General features: G+C 38.8%; 1 protein-coding gene across 1 annotated transcript; it reads left to right on the top strand.

Annotated features, from left to right (window-relative positions):
* The first annotated feature begins 7,035 nt into the window (after positions 1-7,035).
* LOC125377307 lies at positions 7,036-8,689 on the top strand. The gene is made up of 2 exons (XM_048390297.1): positions 7,036-7,303; positions 8,443-8,689. The coding sequence occupies exons 1-2, from the start codon at positions 7,204-7,206 to the stop codon at positions 8,610-8,612; spliced, it is 270 nt and encodes an 89-aa protein (XP_048246254.1). The 5' UTR covers positions 7,036-7,203; the 3' UTR covers positions 8,613-8,689.
* Positions 8,690-20,608: the final 11,919 nt, after the last annotated feature.

The following is a 20,608-nucleotide window of genomic DNA, read 5'->3' as shown; positions in this document are numbered from 1 at the left end:
ATTTATGTCAGTACTCCCCCATAGGGGATTATGACCGTTTAAATCGCCCATGATGATACAGGGCTTCGGGAGCTGATCGTACAAAGTCTGAAGATCTGATTGACGGATAGTTGAGGAAGGTGGAAGATACAATGAACATAATGTAAACACTATGTTTAAAGTAACACGGACAGCAACGGCTTGTAGCGTAGTATTGAGTGGAACAGGGCCATGGATAGTGCCCTGCTTCACCAGGATAGAGGCACCTCTTATCACCAGGAGGGGAAAACGAGTGGTAAGAACTGTACTGACGGATATCAAATAGATCTGTGTTTTTTAGATATGTTTCTTGGAGACAAAAAGCTGACGGTTTAAAATCTTGAATTAAAAGTTGTATTTCATTAAAATTCTTCTTAAGACCTCTGCAATTCCATTGTATTATATTTTGTGGATTCATGGTGGTGCTTCCACGGGAGAAATGTCACGCGAACGTGAGGAAGACTTTGTGGTACTCCTATTGGTATCATGAGGAGATGGAGTTACCTCCATGTCCAGAGGACCAAAGGAGTTATGGACCTCTAAAGGAGAGGTGGCCTTTGGTGTTTGCAGCTGTTCTCTCAGCTGCTTCTTTTTCAATAATTTCTTTTCCCTGTTTGACAGTTTAACTGGTTCTGGTTCTGATTCTGATGTTGCTTTAGGAGTCTGAGACTCAACATTTTTTACAGTTTTTTTTTTAGGAGTCACAGACGTAGGTGTCACAGCTGGTTTAACGAGTGAAGCAGTAGGAAGTGGCTGCACAGACTTGACCCATGTCAGATCAGTCTAAAAAAACAGAAGTACCATTGACCATTTGGTGCGTTTAGAATCGTTTATTAAAAATTCCATTGTCAACAAACAACATACTGTATCAATCATTTTCGATCTAGAGAAACATTTGATACAACGTGGAAACATGGTGTTTTAAAAGATTTGCATGAATTTGGATTGAGGGGCAGATTACCTCAGTTCATATCTAAATTTTTAAACAACAGACAATTTCACGTACGAGTGGGCTCTACCCTGTCTGATCAATTTGATCAAGACCAGGGCGTCCCTCAAGGCAGCATACTGTCAGTCACCCTTTTCAGCATCAAAATTAATAGTCTCACTAAAGTATTAAACAATAGCGTTGATGGTTCACTTTTTGTGGATGATTTCAATATTTCTTGTCGTGGTAAGAATATGAATACAATAGAAAGACAGCTACAGCTCTGTCTTAACAAAATTCAAAAATGGGCCAACGAAAACGGCTTCAAATTTTCTAAATCCAAAACAAACTGTATTCACTTTTGTCGTAAATACAAACCTCACAAGGATCCAGATTTATTTTTAGATGGTACTCCTGTCAAGGTAGTAGAGGAGGCCAAATTCCTGGGCCTTATATTTGACCGTCATCTCACATTCTTACCACACATTAAATATCTCAAGGCAAAGTGCCTGAAGGCTCTCGACTTGTTAAAAGTCGTTTCAAATTCCGAGTGGGGAGGGGATCAGACCACCCTCCTTCACTTGTACAGATCGTTAATACGCTCCAAACTGGACTATGGTTCCATCGTCTATGGTGGAGCCTGCAAAAGCAATTTAGAAAAATTGGACACTGTACACCATCAAGGCCTAAGACTCTGTCTTGGAGCTTTTAGGACCTCTCCTGTGGACAGTTTGTATGTGGAGGCCGATGAACCTTCACTGGAACTGCGCCGCATTAAACTTTCACTGCAATATATCACTAAATTGCACTCAAATAAATCTAATCCAGCATACAATTGTGTGTTCCACCCTCAATATGAAAACCTGTTTCAAAATCTCTCAAACCTGGTTCCACCACTTGGAATCAGAATTCAAACACACATCACTACAGCTAAATTGGATTTAAATATTATTTCACCTCACCGTCTTCTGTCTTCTCCTCCCTGGCAGATGGTGAAGCCGGAAGTAGACCTCACTCTAACCAATCTAAAAAAGTCGGATACCAATCCTTTGGTATATCAACAATCATATAACCAATTACGCTCCAAATATAATTCTCACAGGTCCATTTTTACAGACGGGTCCAAGGATGGTGGCAAAGTTGCAAGTGCCACCGTCATTGGATCCAGAACTGTCTCCTCAAGAATACCAGATACTAGTTCAATTTTTACTGCTGAGGCCAAAGCTATCTTTACAGCTTTGACCTATATCAAACATCAAAACCAATCCAAAAATTTCATCATTTTCTCCGATTCATTATCATGCCTTCAGGCACTTAAAAGTATCTCCTCAAATCATCCTTGACATTTTAGAACTCTATAATGATCTTTCTACTGGCCAATGTGACATCGTCTTTTGCTGGTTACCAAGTCATGTAGGCATAACAGGTAACTCAAAAGCCGATACTGCAGCTAAAGCAGCTCTTGAAAAACCGTTGTCTCCACTCTTTATCCCGTACAGTGATTTCAAACCAACCATCAAATCTTATACTCGGGATCTCATGCAAAAGAGGTGGGACACCCAAGTAGGAAGCAATAAACTACACGAATTGAAACCAACAATCGGTCGTAACTACTTGGGTTGTCAGTCAAGACATGACGAGATCGTTTTACGACGGTGTCGTATTGGCCACAGTCGGTTTACACACGAATATCTGCTGAAGACAGATGAGGACGAACCTCCTAAGTGTATCCCTTGCGATGAAAGGTTCACCGTCAAGCATATATTGCTTGACTGTGTGGACTTTGCAATCGCAAGGGATTCACATTATCAAAGTGTAAATCTAAAAGATCTCTTTTCCCGTGTCAACGGGCATCTCATCATAAATTACTTGAAAGAAATTGGTCTGTATAATAAATTTTAAATATGTATGTGAATAATTAAATGCTTGTTTTTAAATTTGGTGTAATGCTATTAGCAACTGACATTATTAAAGGCTCTGTCCATAAATTGTGTATATATTAGCTTGGTCTCGTCGCTATATGGCTGAAATAATGCCGATGCGACGTTAAATTTTAACTCACTCACACTTCTGACGTCAGTCTGTTCAATAATAGAGTCTGTACCACACTATCAAGTGATTGACATCATGAGCATCGGTCTTCGCGATTGGGATTCGATGACATGCATCAACCAAGTCAGTGCGCCTGACAGCCCGATCCGTTAGTCGCCTCTCAAGGCAAGGTGTGAATGACATTCTTTATCAGTAAAAGAGTAGTTGAAGAGATATTTTTCGTTTCCACATTCATGAACTAGAATGAAGTAAATGGCATGTGGCAGGAACATTATATCCCCCGGCAATCAAATTCATGAAATGCTTGTCAAACTTACCAGCCCACATTGGTATCCTCTCAACGCAGGCGAACGCACCTGTCTACAGTTTGTCCAAGTCTAAATAAAACCCGTCTAAAGCCGCTTCCCTACAGGGTTTTGTCCGCCATGAGTCGGAGGGACTGTAGTGCACGTGCGTGGGCACGACTTCCACGTGGTTTAAAATTGACGCGACACACTGGGAGATGGAGCAGGACAGCACTTTTCATTCATGTACACCATATTTCATGTCTATTGTTGCGGCATTAAACAACAACCAACCACCAGCCAGTAAAATGGAGAGTAAAACCTATTTTTGAGTCTTTTTTGTTTTGTTATGAATTAATTATGAAGTGTTAGTTTCTTCAGAATGTGTTTACTTACTGAAATGGTCTTTGATTTTGAATACTAGTAGATTTACTCAGATCTTAAAATGTGTGTGGGCCCACCTCGAAAAATCTCTATAGATCTATTTTAAAAAGGTGGGCCCACATATCTGTTTTTGATTTTGGTGCCTAAAGGTTTGTTGGCAAGATCTTTGTCTTTATTTTAAGTAACTACGGTTCCATTACTGCAGTCAATAGATTAATTTTATAATATGGTGAGATTTGTTGATTAACTGATTTTTTAAATGTGGGCCCACCCATAAGAATCTCTTTAGAGATAAAAAATAAATAAAATGGGCCCATATTTCTGTTTTCAATGTATTGCCTTGTTTTCAAGGTAAGATCATTTGTCTTTCTGTTTAATAACTACGGTCAAAATATTTTTTTTAATGGTAAGAATTGTATTGATTTGCACAATTTTAAAAATGGGGGCCCAATCAGAAAAAAAACTCTACAAGGATATAAAAAAGTGGGCCGACATTTCGGTTTTCATTCATGACGCATACAGTTTTGTCGGTGATATCTCGTACTGTTTCATATCTACAATTAATTAGATGATTAGGACGAGGAAATGGCCTACCTTTCATGTCTCAGATATTTGTTCCTCACCACAAGATGCTGAGTGTTTCAGGACCCGTGAAGATTCCGGGGTAGAATAGGCCTTCAGCAACCCATACTTGTAAAAGGCGACTATGCTTGTCGTAAAAGGCGACTAACGGGGTCGGGTGGTCAGGCTCGCTGACTTGGTTGATGCATGTCATTGATCCCAATTGCGTGGATCGATGTTCATGATGTCAATCACTGGATTGTCTGGTCAAGACTCCATTATTTACAGACCGCCGTCATATAGCTGGAATATTGCTGAGTGCGGCGTAAAACAACAAACCAAACCGAACCAAAAGCCTTTTCCGACCCCAGAATCTTCACAGTTAGTGAAAAATAATGTATTACTTACAATGCACATACAAATTATTGAAGTCAATTGACTTTTCTGTGAATTTGGCAGTATTTGTGGGAATAAACATCAATTATTCTTGACCCAAAATTGTCCTTATATTTGCTGAAAATCTGGTTACCAAACCGGTAATCATGGTCATGACCAATGAATTGTTTTATATTTAATGAAAATATTCAATAATACATGCTTGTCCGAAAACATTATGCATTGAAAATTAAGAAGGATAATATTGCTTAATCATGTTAATGGCCCAATGTCTTGTCAGACAAATCTGAATTTGAGAACACAACCATATATTTGGAATTGTGATTCAGCAATGGCAAAGTATTATAACTAGTCATGAGGTAGACACTTAAATATTTGCGAAACATTAAAATATTGCTGGAGCTCTGCACACTCTGATGGCTGAAGCAGAACCGAGTGGTATTGGGTTCATCGCCCTTTACAGTGAGTGCCCTTTTACATATTTATTATTTCAGTATGTGTGATTGGTTCACACATATATTTTTTCAGTGTGTGTGATTGGTTCACACATTTATTATTTCAGTATGTGCGATGGGTTCACATTTATTATTTCAACATATATGATGGGTTCACACATTTATTATTTCAGTATATGTGATGGGTTCACACATTTATTATTTCAACATATGTGATGGGTTCATACTTTGATCCGCATAATAACAAAGTGTATGTTTTTAATAATGAAATGAGATGTAATGAAGCTTTTGAATTGTAGTGTGAAAGATTAGTCTTATAGACGTCGGTTTGATTCCGGTCAAAGGCAAACACATCGAGAATCCTTATTCACTGCATGTATTTGCTTTGTGAGTTAGTTTTCTTATTAATATGATATAAGTGTTCTTTGTTTTCTAACAAATCACTGGATTGTCTGGTCCAGACTCGATTATTTACAGACCGCCGCCATATAGCTGGAATATTGCTGAGGGCGGCGTTAAACAACAAACAAACTTAATGACATTGTAATAAATATTCTGTTTGCTTTCTTGGAATATGCTTACATATCCTTCTTTTACTTATATCCAGGAATGATTATTTGAGAATTCTTAGGACGATGGAGAAGGTGCGTGCAGATGTGACACACCTGTCTATAAAAATGGACAGGGTTTTTAGCCCGTTTGGATCAAATGGCAAGCAATGGGAAAGAAGTCGGACAGGAGCTCCCTGAAGATGTTTCTCTGCCTCTTGCAGACTTGACTGCTTTAGGTGAACTTGAACCCTTGCTTCAAAATGAAGCTGCTGCAAGGGCTCTGGGAAGTAAAATCGGTTTTGTAACATTTTATATTATACTGCTAACTAAAGTGCTAAGTGTTTTACTGTTAAATTTAAGACCGATAGTCATATAATTTTAGCAATATTTCATAACCAAACCTACTCTAATCGTCCTTGTATGGTATAGTCAGGGATAATTCTGGGAGGGAGGGGATGCTTGTGCTTTTAGCCCCTAAATTCTCAAAGACAAGGGGTCATTTTAACATTGTGTTGTATGAGCAAGTATAGGTGTACCTCTGGAATATTTGAAATTTTTAAGATAAAGGGTCAGGAAATTTCTAACGTGAAGTGAACCCTGTATAATTATAAAACAAAGATGCTTGTAGATACAGTCATTGTACATATCTGATCTCGTTTATTACTTTCAGTTGAAATTCCTTGTTGATCCCATATTGTTTTAGTTAGTTAAATCACATAACTTGATGGGAGATTTTTTTTCTCTGTAAGTATCAATTTGAATATAAATCAAAGATTTAGTGTGATGTGTACTGTATTGTATATTTCAAAACATTTTAGCTATATTTCGTTATGCTGTGAAAAATGATAGTAACACTACAATGCTTTGTGACTCATGGTATTGTTTATTCTGTCAACTGTTTAATCTAACCATAAGGCTGATGAAATTGCTTTGCAAAACCATTGACATCCCAATGAGTCCATTCAAAATCAATTTTATAACAGGTGCATTATAGGAAAATACCGATAAACAGGGCACTATCGTCATACTTGTTTTGCCAAAACCTGTATTAATATACCAGTACTTACACACTCTGCTACTCTATGATTACGAGTTTAGTCACAGAATAATGAATGCAGAAGTTACGGTCATCTCTACAGTTTCTGTGTTCAGTTATACCCCCGACAAAATGCCGGGGGTATATAGTTATACCAAGATTCCGTCCGTCCATCCAAAAACTTTGTCCGCGCGATTTCTCTTAAACTATTCAGTGGATTCATCTCAAACTTAGTACATATAATCTGTGTCATATGGAGGGATGCATTAAAAAAATAATAATTTAAATTAATTTTCCATTTTTTTAATGAATTTTTCAAACCCTAACTTACTAAGGCCTTACCCTATCCTAGGTATTTAATTTGTAACTACTGACACACCAGGCGGGTCGGGGGTATTAGTGAGCCACGCTCACTTTTGCACTTGTTTTCTTCTGATTTTATAACAAGTTGCATATAACTCTATGTCAGGTGTTTTGTGTACAGGTGTCTAGGCTTGGACTCATCGGTGGGGAATCAGTCAAAGATACAACAAGAATTATGACTTCTGTGGTTAGCCATCCACTGGCATTACAACTCATTGGATGGGCAAAGGAGAAAAAACAGGCTTTTCGACTCTGTCTTAAAGAAGTTATTTTCAGTAAGTAAAAGTTAACTCAAAGGGTCATATGTATCCCTCACAAAACTGACATGTATCATAATGCCATAATATGATATGGATACATTTGTATTTAATCATTGAAATATCCAAATATTATTCGTGACATTTATGATAATTTGGAAAAGCCAACCTATTAGGAGTATATGTACCGGTAATTTATTTCTATTTAGGCTTGTTAACTACAATTTTCTTTACTATCATTCTTACATGAAATGAGAATGTTGATCAGACATAATCATAACAATACAGCATTTTTGATAGAGACTCTTTGGTGACAAATTGTCTTGCTTTTTGGCACAAAGTCTCTTTAGACAAATCTGATTTTGAGAACACAACCAGATATTTTGGAATTGTGATTCATCTATGGCAAAGAATTGTAGCTAAGCATGAGGTAGACATTGAAATATTTGCGAAACATTAAAATATTGCTGGAGCTCTGCACACTCTGAATGATGAAGCACTGAAGGGTATTGGGTTCATCGTTCTTTACATTGAGTGCTCTTTTAGATCTGATACATATATTGTTTTAGCAAGGACAGGGGTTGAAAAATCTACAGGTCGGAGAGACAAAGCAATATTATCATTAAAAAGTCAAACAGACCAGCCGATTGCAATCATTGATGTTACAGAAATGTCTGGATTTGGTCTTACCTTGTTTCAATCGAAATTACCCATTAACAAAGTGCAGATGGTGTAGCTGTCAGTTCCTTCATACCAGATGTTGTAGCTGTGTCAGTTCCTTCATACCAGATGTTGTAGCTGTGTCAGTTCTTTTATACCAGGGGGCGGTCAGGTAGCCTAGTGGTTTAAAGCGTTCGCTCGTCATGCCGAAGACCCAGGTTCGATTCCTGATATGGGTACACTGTGTGAAGTCCATTTCTAGTGTCCCTCGCCATGATATTGCTGGAATATTGCTAAAAGCGGCGAAAAACCATACTCACTCACTCATTTTACACTTAATTGTATAGCTGCCAGTTCTTTTGTATCAGCTTGGGAAGCTGTAGAGCATTGAGCATTCAGTGCATTTACAAAGATGGTGAATAATAGCTGATTCACAGGTAATAACTTAATATTCAAGTAATGTTGAGGTATAATATTGTTGTGTTATGTTTCAACAGAAGCTGTGAGAAGAAATCCTGAAATACACAAGGCCACAGACAACGACATTGAGAAGTGCGCCAAGGATTGGCTCCGTGGTGCAAGTGACAGAAATGGGGCCCGGAAACTAAGATATATGCGGGCTGCAGCTGCAGCTTCTTCTTCTACTACAGAGATGCCCGAGGAATGAACTGCCGATGTGGTTATCTCATAAATAAATATTCTTCATGTAATCATCGTTTTTGGTGTCTTTGCATAACAATCAGTGATAAACGACAAATAATCAACCTGTTTCATTATCAGATACACAGGGTCATAACTTAACACTAGCCTGCTAGCCCGGGCGCTAGTACAATTCATGTGGGCAAGTACCAATTTCCTAATTATACCCCGACCATAAAGGGATGGTGTATATCGTTATAGCAAGGAATTCTGTCAGTCCGTCCGTCCTTCTGAGGGCATATTTTGTGTGCAACCTATAATTGGAAAATTACTACATATATACTTGAACACTTTTTTATACCTATAGGAGAGGTGCAGTGCGAAGTTTGATTTCATTACTTGGATTTTCTTACTTGTTTTCACTTTTGTACTCAGAATTTGTTTTGTTGACACATTTTTCCAGCCTTTAACTTGACAACAATTAATAGATTTTTTCCAAATTTGGGGAATAGATTTCATTCTCATTAGCTGAATTTCCTGAAAAAAAGATGATGTTTTTCATTTTGTGAACTTGGACATGTATTTCACGTCAACATTTGTGCAACCCCTAACTTAAAAAAAACTACTTCTTAGATTGTTTTCTAATTTGGGGTGCAGTTTCTATATCAATAGAAGAGTGCAGTGCAAAGTTTGATTTCAATAAGTGTATTTTGTTGAGAAAATATTGATTTATTTTTTTCAGGTTATGAACTTAGAAATATGTTGAAGTTGGGGTATTTGTGTTTACCCTTTGGCTTAACATTACAAGGACATATTCTATCTTTACTCGGGCTAGAAAAGCTTTTAAGTTAATAGTTCTAACCTTGTTACCTTATTAAAATCCTGCACAAGTCAGTCCGACACATCACAGATCCATAGTTTGTTGGTGATGTCATCTGCTTGCATGAGATGACTGAGTTATGTCCCTTGCTTGTTGCCATTTTGAATTTGGGGAGGGGGGAGCTGGCTTGGATTTTATTGTTCCTGTAGACAAAATCACAGCTCTCTCTCTCTCTCTCTCTCTCCTCCCCCCTTTGAGTATCAAATTGTCTTATCCCAATTGCATGAATCGATGCTCATTCTCTTGATGTCAATTCCTGGATTGTACAGACCAATGTTAAATAGCTGGAATAGTGCTGAAACCGATGTTAAACAGCAAACACACAATCAATCATACATCTTGTGAGAGTTGACAGTATATGTAATGGATTTTGGTGGTTTGTGAGACAAATATCCAGGTTCAGAGATTTTATATTCTGTTAGATGTAATTATATTATTACTCTGACAAATCTTATGAAATATATATATCTTTTTACTAATTCAATTGACATTACCTCAAGATGGTGTCTCATAACTGAAACTTTTTGGCTCATGAACTGTTGAAAAATGGTAAAATTTACATTCATACATAACAGAATAACCTCAAAATTCAAAATTGCATGTCCCTTTAATTGACTGTAACCCTGCAACACCACTGTGGTTAGGTGAAACCTTCAAATATGTAGGACAGAATCAGTTTTGAATGGTTCTCTACGGTGGAGACGTGAGCCACATAATTAATATGGCAATCAATGGACAGTGCTGATAAAGTTTGCAGATGTTGGGCTGATGATGTGCCGATGCAGGGCTGGTGCAGGGCCGATGCAAGGCCGATGAAGTTTGCCTACGCTGGGCCGATGATGTAGCCGACGATGGGCCGATGCAGGGCCCATGAAATTTGCCGACATTGGGCCGATGAAGTTTGCCGACGTTGAGCCGATGATGTAGCCGTAGTTGGGCCGATGACGTTTGCCGACATTGGGCCGATGCAGGGCCGATGAAGTTTGCCGACGTTGGGCCGATGTTGGCATGCTACCTGGGGAAGTACCGGTAAGCATTTGCATATTGCACATGTGACTTAACATGTGATAACCGGTGAAGCTGAAATCAATTCCAGTTGTTTTTACAGTTGTATTAACAACTGTTGGAGACGGTGTGTGTAAGTGAATGTTGAATAAACACGCTGAATGTGAAGCAAACATAAGCCTAGTTAGTTACAACATAGTTAATTGGCGATTAAATTACCCACCACTGTCTCTTGTTATTACATCATAAATGAATTATATTTTACTTGCACCAATCTGGTGTCGCACCGTGTAAACACAAAATGGCGACGTGTGCTGGAGTTACGCACGCGACCAATCATCGTAGAAAAAAAACAACACAAGATAAAAATATTTTAATTGCAAATATAAGGTTTGTGTGCGCACTTGTGATGTGCATCATTCCAGGTCGCTTTTACACGGAGTATAGGACTTTGTGTCGATTTTGAAGGCGTGTACAGGGGGTCGTCTTATACGTGGGGTCGCTTTATACACAGCGATATACGGTATCCAAGAACAGCTGATTTTCGAAAGTTTAACAGACTGATACGCACGGTAATGTAAAAAATGCGCCATCGGCGTAATTTTTGCGTAGCAAGTGGCGCACCATTATTTTTATTTTGCGCCAATGTCATAAATAATGCGTCATTTACGCAATTGCACACGCTAGATGAAACACTGTGTCACACATGAACTTGTTGAAAGTACTGAGAGAAAATGAGCCTATGGATTACAAAAATTTCTACGATTGGATGAAATTGCTTAATGAACTCCTAGAACTACTTACTCCATACATTCAAAAGAAGAAAACAATCATGAGAGAACCAATATCTCCAATTGAACGTCTATCTATTACAGTACGTTTTCTTGCGACAGGAAATTCTTTTGAAGATTTAAAGTTCATGAGCGCAATTTCACCACAGGCAATTGGAAGGATAGTGATAGAAACATGCGAGGCAATCATCATCTGTCTAAAATCTTTCATAAAGGTAAAAAAACACATTCTTTTCAAGTATTTTATTTCTTTAATGTGAAAAAAATGAATCAAAACAGAACGTAGATAATTAAGCAATGTTCTCATCGCTTAAGTGAGATTATTGATACGAAAGTAAAAACGAATACGTCCCACACAGGGTAATTTTCAAGAGGGTAATTTTCAAGTTTAGACAAACTTTTTGTCCATAAAAGTAAAAAACAATGTTGAAATCATCCCTGGAAATTGGAAAAGTATTGCGCGATTTGTGATTGGCTTGGATCTTGAACAGACTGGTAATTCATATCTGAACATGTGCGTAGAGCATTAAATTTCCTTATAAGTTCTTCCTTTGTTGCGTTTGGAAAGTATTCACGATATTTCAATAAAAGCTTTTCATATGCCAATTCCTTTTTTGTCATGTTACTGTAGTCATCACTCTTGACCTTCCAAAGGGCTGGCAATTCTCTGTAGACATCTATGCACTCAAGTAAGAATTTTCTTTCTTCTTCTTTATTTTGAGAGGACATGTTTTCTCTGTGAAGTTTGAACCCTCAATGAAATATTGATCAATAATATTGAAACTGACCACCAATGACACAATAATATTGAGGAACCTTCAATAACATTCTACAGTTTTGATTTCTTCAATATATTGTGCAATATCATTTTTTGCTTCAATACCTCCCACTTACTGTCAATATTATTGTCAAATAATCTATATTGACAATAATATTGTCAATTAAATTGATCGTGTATGGGCCACTTAAAGTCCAGGCATGGAGACAAAGGATGAGCGATAAGACTCCTGGCAAGTTCCGTAACTGCCCTTTTCAAAAAGGGCCACACATATATCATATCCCAAAAGAAAACTTAGCGACATGACTTGATAATTTTACTAACTGTGCTAGGGATTTGAAATCAAAGCAAAAAGATTGTCATGAATCAAATAAAACCAATCAGTCCTGGTAGAGATCATTTAAGATTCCTGGTTAGAATGGGTTTTTTTTTGAAAGCCTGATTTGACGGCAGTCTGGACCAGACTTTCCAGTGATTGACATCATGATAATCGATCCACATAATTGGAATACGATAACATGTATCAGTCGACGAGCCTGGCCACCCGATCCCGCGAGTCGGCTCCTACATCAAGCATGTTCAATTGGTCTTCAGCAACCCATGCTTCTTGCTGAAATAATGCGGATGCGAGACTTCCAGCCGGCTGGGAGTGACTGTTCAGTGCGAGGTCCGACCAGCCAGTCTATAAATACACACACGTTGACACACGGCAAGTGTTTCATGGAGTGGCCGGCTGTTTTAAGTAACATACCATTATGTTTTCACTGAGTACATGGTGATCTAGGGATTTTATTCAAAACAAAACTAACTTTCTGATTTTGTAGGGCCGGTCGGGTAGCATAATATTGTGGTTAAAGCGTTCGCTCGTCACGCCGTGATTTTGCTGGAATATTGCTAAAAGTGGCGTAAAACCGTACTCACTCTGATTTTGTAATGTATTTTTGTCAATAAATCACTGTATTTAAAAAATCTAAACCTCTCCAGGAAATTATTCATTGCCTGCCCACTTTTATGCCATCTTAATAAAAAAATTGAAAATTCAAGATACTTTGTTGAAAAAAATCAGTAAAAAAATATTAATGCTCATTGTTATATTTCTTTCAGCTGTAGATCTAGTTAGCTCTTGAAATATCTTATACTATCTTGAAAATTTAAGATTCTAACATTACTATGTTGAGAATTGAATATCAACTGGACTTCCTGAGGAATCACTTTCTGACGTCGGTCTGTAAAATAATCGAGTCTGGACAACACAATCAACTGATTGACATTATGAGCATCGGTCTTCGAGATTGGGATTCGATGACATGCATCAACCAAGTCAGTGCGCCTGACCACCCGATCCGTTAGTCGCCTCTCAAGGCAAGGTGTGAATGACATTCTTTATCAGTAAAATGAGTAGTTGAAAAGATATTTTTCGTTTCCACATTCATGAACTAGAATGAAGTAAATGGCATCTGGCAGAAACATTATATCCCCCGGCAATCAAATTCATGAAATGCTTGTCAAACTTCCCAATCAACATTGGTATCCTCTCAACACAGGCGAACGCACCTGTCTACAGTTTGTCCAAGTCTTAAAACCCGGCTAAGGGCCGCTTCCCCATAGGTTCTTGTCCGCCGTGAGTCGGGGCGACTGTAATGCACGTGCGGCACGACTGGGAGATAGAGCAGTACGTATACAGCACATTTCATGTCATGTCTATTGTTGCGGCATTAAACAACAACCAACCACCCGCCAGTGAAATGGAGAGTAAAACATATTTACTCTCTCATTTACTCTGAAAGTTTGTTATGTTATTGGTATGCGTCCATATGTTCTAGTCTGCATATTGCTGAGTGCGGCGTAAAACAACAAACCAACCAAACATATGTTCTAGTCTATCTGGACGGTCGGGTAGCCTAGTGGTTAAAGCGTTCGCTCGTCACGCCGAAGACCCGGGTTCGATTCCCGACATGGGTACAATGTGTGAAGCCCATTTCTGGTGTCCCTCGCCGTGATATTGCTGGAATCTTGCTAAAAGCGGCGTAAAACCATACTCGCTCACTCACTCTAGTCTATCTGCAGTTAATAATGCTTTCACATGACGAAATCATATCAAGACTAAGTAGTTTTTCTTGAATTTAAAATAAGGGGTGGTTGATAAAATATTTCAACTAGAGTAAATATATGTTAAAAAGATGAATGAACTAAAAATCAAATATATTGAAGCTTTCATTGAATGAAGTCTTCATGCCTAAAATGTCCGCAAAATTATAAAGTTCATACACCGGAACAAAAAATACACAATGTGTGTTTCTTGAGTATCCCGCACTCAGCACACAGGAACTCGTTATTGGTCAGTAAATAAACATATATACCCCCTATATGTAAGTAGAGTAAAGGAGCGTCACTCGCCATCTTGCCTGTTTGTGTACATTCGATATCCACGGCGATTTCTTTTTATTATAAGCTTATTGACAAGCGCATTTCTGGCCGTAGATTGATCGATAATACATTTCTACACATGTACAAGTCATCTACATTCGAACAATATCGACAGTTTATTTCGCGACCTGGGAAAATGTTACCAACCCCGAGCGGAAGTAAATTTCAAACGCGGGCAGAATCGAGCGAGAAATTAGTGCGAAATTTGAAGACAGTTATCTGGAGCGACAGCAGGATCTAAAAAATGACATCAGATAATTTCTTCAAATGGTAAATATTTATAAATATGTTTTTCATTTTATAATATACCTGTCCTCTAAAGCTAATCTATTATTATAGCTGGTGAATTTTAAACATCACTATATTAATATAATAGGCACATTTTCATGTATATTGCCTGTGCCTGATGACATTATGAATACTGGTCATGCAGATTGAAAATGAATAAAGTGAACATTTCAAGTTAATATTTATCATGAATGCAAAGTAATAAATCTATTTGAGAATAATAAGTAAATTACAACATTACATGACTTGATTATTTACAGACCGCCGTCATATAGCTGGAATATTGCTGAGTGCGGCGTTAAACAACAAGATGCACAGATGATGAATAGAAATCTTTGTAGCACTATCTGTCAAACTATTGACAGGAAATATGTTATACATACACGTGTCCTTCATGATATGTTTGATTGTTTCTTTTGTTTGTTTGTTTGTTGTTTAACGCCGCACTGAGCAATATTCCAGCTATATGACGGCGGTCTGTAAATAATCGAGTCTGGACCAGACAATCCAGTGATTAATATCATGCGCATCGATCCACGCAATTGGGAACGATGACAAGCATCAACCAAGTCAGCGAGCCTGACCAGCCGATCCCGTTAGTCGCCTTTAACTACAAGCATAGTCGCCTTTTACGGCAAGTATGAGTTGCTGAAGACCTAGTCTCTAGTCAAGAATATCACGAACATTGTAATGGGTACCAATGTCGCAAAAACTGATGCTATGTTCATATGAATTTGATGGAAACATTTCTATATTTTCAAGCACAATGGGCAAATTGATAAATGAGATAATCAGTGGATTACATTCTCATCAAGAGTGAGTGAGTATGGTTTTACGCCGCTTTTAGCAATATTCCAGCAATATCACGGCGGGGGACACCAGAAATGGGCTTCACATCTCATCAAGAGATCAGATATGATCAAATTGGTTTGATTCATTCAAATGTTCATACAAATGTGTAGTATTTGTTCATGAGGGTAATCATACATTCATTCTTCTTGTTCCATCGGAACATAATCTCATCAAGATGAGCAGCTAACTGTTCTCTTGGGACACCATGCATTGACTTAAACTTTGCATTGCCCCCAAATCCTTCAATGGAGTTAGTATGGGCCCCAGTTTTGGGGTTCACATAACCATTCTTGTGTTTTCCAGTGTCATGTTCATACCCTGCCTTTTGTGGACAAATATAGGATTTGAATTCATCAGTAATTATTTGTGTACCGACTTCAACATGGGCAATGATTATTGGCAATAGGATGTCTGTTGTTCTGTCATGAACATTATAAAGCAGAAATTTCTTACTTTGTCTATCAATAAGGCCAAAGATCCAAAAGTTTTTAATGCCCTGACTGGAACCCATGTTAGGTCTTCAGCAACCCATGCTTGTCGTGAAAGGCGACTAACGGGATTGGGTGGTCAGGCTCGCTGACTTGGTTGATGCCCAATTGCGTGGATCGATGCTCGTGATATTAATCACTGGATTGTCTGGTCCAGACTCAAATATTTACAGACCGCCGTCATATAGCTGGAATATTGCTGAGTGCGGCGTAAAACAACAAACTAACCAACCATTTACTTTCATCCATTTCCACCATGACCAACACCCCGCAAGGACAACAGGATCGTCCAGATATTAAATCACGGTTTAGATTGTACCAGTTGTAAACAGTGTTCTCACACACGCTCAACATTTTTACAGTGATGTGCCCTTGAACGCCATGACAAAAAAGGAACAGAATCATTAACAGTGTGCCAAGTGACGCTTTCTGGGCTTCTCAGAAACTTCCAAATCTAACAGATTTACATTTTCTACATTTAGTACACACATGGCCATCTGATTTGTTCTTTTTATCTTTCTGCCATGACATAGACATATTACATTTGTCACAGTTCACTGTTGAAGCTATCAGATTGTTTTCTATCATAAAATCACAGGTCTTTTCAAAGTCATTACATATCGCACCAATCTGAATTAAATCACATTCCATGATGCAGAGCTACAGATAAGCTGCGTATTTGCGTAAAATACCCCCAAAAATATTCAAAACCAAATAACTTTCAATTAACATGCGTACAGAAACGCGTGCATTAAAAGAAAAATTCAAATGTATGAAAACAGCTCTCGTAAATACCCAATGAAGCTTTTTCAGAATGCGTTCAAAGAAGCTTATTTCCGAAACAAACCTATTTATTAGGAATAGTTATATACATCTAGAACATTATTTCATTTTATCAAAATCTTAAAATGTTTCATTAATTTTGGGGAAAACTCAATAGAGTGATGAATAGATGAGTGATGTTTGTTGGTTGTTTAACGCCGTACTCAGCAATATTCCAGCTATATGACGGCGGTCTGTAAATAATAGAGTCTGGACCAGACAATCCAGTGATTGATTACATGCGCAACGATCGACGCAATTGGGATCGATGACATGCATCAACCAAGTCAGCGAGCCTTACCACCCGATCCCGTTAGTCGCCGTTACCCAATGAAAAATGTAATAACCCAATTAAAATAGAAACCCTAGAGTAAAAAACTCAATTGCTCAAAAAGTTATCTGGAGCTCTGTTGATGTTTCAATAAACAGAATGTCCAGTGAAATGCTTGAATGCCTCCATGGCTATCCAACAACTGTATGGCTTGGAGTAAATGCCAGTACACAAAAGTGATTCTACCCACCAGAACAATCTTCCAACGAAGGTTAGTCCATCCAATCTTCTGACAAGCAGAATATTGAATCCTTCATGGGAAATAATTGCAAATTGGTACATCATGTAGCTGTTCCCAAAGAAACGTTCAACTGAGTCATCATGAAATGTTACATTTTGTAAAGACTGTTGTGTTGATATATAGTTCCAATTGGATTTGTTGGTTTGGTTTGGTTTGTTGTTTTACGCCGCACTCAGCAATATTCCAGTTTTATGACGGCGGTTTGTAAATAATCGAGTCTGGACCAGACAATCCAGTGATTGATATCATGAGCATCGATCCACGCAATTGGGATACGATGACATGCATCAACCAAGTCAGCGAGCCTGACCACCCGATCCCGTTAGTCGCCTTTTACGGCAAGCATGGGTTGCTGAAGACCTATTCTACCCCGGATCTTCACGGGTCAGTTCCAATTGGAAGCAAGATTTATCACAATATTGGTGTGGGTAAATATGGCAATATGAGTAATGTAAGAATTTTTTTTTTTGACCACCAAAACAACAACTGTTTTATTCTTCCTTCCTTGGCAGGCAAACCCTGAACAACCCGACTCAGTTCATTCAAATGACCTGACACAAACATGATTATGAATAACACACAAAAAAACAAGCACCAAGTTCATTATAGTTTTCCCGAAATCCACTCAGATATTTGGTTAAAAGTGTCCGGATAGTAAATTCAGTTGTGTTCTTAGGTGGATATCTAAATGTCTGATGGATATAGAATTTCAAATTCAGTCTGTTCATATAAAAAACATCATTCAAAGTATTTCTTTTATATCTCATTTTGTTCAAGGTCTTCTTTTGCCGTGGTTGGAATTTGTAGTAGCACAGAACATCCAAAACCATGTTCAGGAAACAGTGGTTTAAATCCATGTGAATATAAGTGGTCATTTACCTCATCTTTCTGAAAATCTTCAATAGGGGCACAGTTTTCTTGAGATGTAACTCCATGTAGTGATTTTACTTCCGCGAACAATATGGTGATTAACTGCTCTGATGGTTCCGCCAATTAAATATATGATCGCCCGGCACGATCCGCGTAGTGTTATCTTAAAATGCGGCCCGCGACTGTTAGCTCAGAACTAGGGATTTTACCTTTCTCGAAGCTTCGTTGCAGACGATCCCTTTTCCGGCAGCGCTCGGCCACGTGCATCTCGGCCTCGGCTGCCCGAACACTTCCGAAGGAAACCGAATGTCTCCGACGGAAGAAGTGATCGTCTCACACAACACTCCTCCCTGTTTTCTAAGCTCGGGTACATCCGAGGACGTCCGTCATTGCTGAAGGTCCTCCCCCATCATTTCTGCTCAGGCACATCCGGAGACGTCCGTCGTTGTTCGAGGAACACCTTATTTTTTAGCCGCTCTGGCACATCCGAAGACGTCCGTCATCGCTGGGAGGGATGCTTTAATATTACTGGAAACCCTCCTCGGCCTCGGCTGCCCGAGCACTTCCGAGGGAAACCGAATGTCTCCGACGGAAGTAGAGATCGTCTCACTCAACATCCACAAAAATTACAGAATCTGTCCCTGCTCTTGAAGATAGGGTAACTCCTCTTTAACCAGAACTCGGAATTACAAACACGAAGACTCTTGATACACGTTAAATTAACGCAACATTCTCGAATGTCTTAAATATCCCATAATTACGGGCTGATTATATTGCCATAGAACTCTCCGTAGTAAAAAATCGGCAGACGTAGCGATAAGCATATGACCCCTATCTATGACGTCACAATCTCAACCAATGACGTCACAGATAGCGTGGGAACTGTTCCACAAAATGAATACCCTCATGAATATTAATGAGCCCACGGCCTAGTTTCGCGGGGCAAGTGTTCGTGTCGGTTGCTATTGTTTTTCTTTATTGATACTATTTCATGCATTTTGAGTGAATGAGTGACTCTTAGATTGAGTTATTAAGTAATCAATTTGGCAGATATATTCAATTTAAAGACTATACCGAGTTCCTTAGTTTCGAATGTGGGCCCACTTTGCCCGTCCGATGGTTGGTTGGTTGTTTTACGCCGCACTCAGCAATATTCCATCTATATGACGGCGGTCTGTAAATAATCGAGTCTGGACCAGACAATGCAGTGATTGGCATCATGAGCATCGATCCACGCAATTGGGATCGATGACATGCATCAAACCAGGTCAGCGAGCCTGACCACCCGATCCCGTTAGTCGCCTTTTACGACAAGCATAGTCGCCTCTTACGGCAAGCATGGGTTGCTGGAGACCTATTCTACCCCGGATCTTCACGGGTCGAGTTCCAATTGGAAGCAAGATTTTTCACAATATTGGTGTGGGTAAATATAGCAATATGAATGTAAGATTGGGGTTTTTTTTACCACAAGAACAACAACTGTTTTATTCTTCCTTCCTTGGCAGGCAAACCCTGAACAACGCGACTCAGTTCATTCAAATGACCTGACACAAACATTATTATGAATAACACACACAGAAACAAACACCAAGTTCATTATACTTTTCCCGAAATCCACTCAGATATTTGGTTAAAAGTGTCCGGATAGTAAATTCAAATGTGTTCTCAGGTGGATATCTAAATGTCTGATGGTTATAGAATTTCAAATTCAGTCTGTTCATATAAGAAACAGCATTCAAAGTATTTCTTTTATATCTCCTTTTGTTGAAGGTCTTTTGCCGTAGTTGGTATTTGTAGTAGCACAGAACATCCAAATCATGTTCAGGAAAGAGTGGTTTAAATCCATATGAATATAAGTGGTCATTTACCTCATCTTCCTGAAAATCTTCAATAGGGGCACAGTTTTCTTGAGATGTAAATCAATGTAGTGATTTTACTTCCGCGAACAATATGGTGATTAACTGCTCTGATGGTTCCGCCAATTAAATATATGATCGCCCGGCACGATCCGCGTAGTGTTATCTTAAAATGCGGCCCGCGACTGTTAGCTCAGAACTAGGGATTTTACCTTTCTCGAAGCTTCGTTGCAGACGATCCCTTTTCCGGCAGCGCTCGGCCTCGGCTGCCCGAACACTTCCGAAGGAAACCGAATGTCTCCGACGGAAGTAGTGATCGTCTCACACAACACTCCTCCCTGTTTTCTAAGCTCGGGTACATCCGAGGACGTCCGTCATTGCTGAAGGTCCTCCCC

The sequence above is a fragment of the Haliotis rufescens genome, unplaced genomic scaffold, assembly GCF_023055435.1.
Source record: "Haliotis rufescens isolate VD_foot unplaced genomic scaffold, xgHalRufe1.0.p SCAF_89, whole genome shotgun sequence".
Taxonomy (NCBI): domain Eukaryota; kingdom Metazoa; phylum Mollusca; class Gastropoda; order Lepetellida; family Haliotidae; genus Haliotis; species Haliotis rufescens.
The sequence above is the reverse complement of the archived record's forward strand: the minus strand, read 5'-3'. Positions and strand labels throughout refer to the sequence as shown.

What these genes read in the sequence shown, in the direction of transcription:
- LOC125377307 (XM_048390297.1), top strand. Translation starts at nt 7,204, where the DNA reads ATGACTTCTGTGGTTAGCCATCCACTGGCATTACAACTCATTGGATGG. An exon ending in TCTTAAAGAAGTTATTTTCA is followed by an intron (nt 7,304 to 8,442) that starts GTAAGTAAAAGT and finishes ATGTTTCAACAG; the next exon opens with AAGCTGTGAGAAGAAATCCT.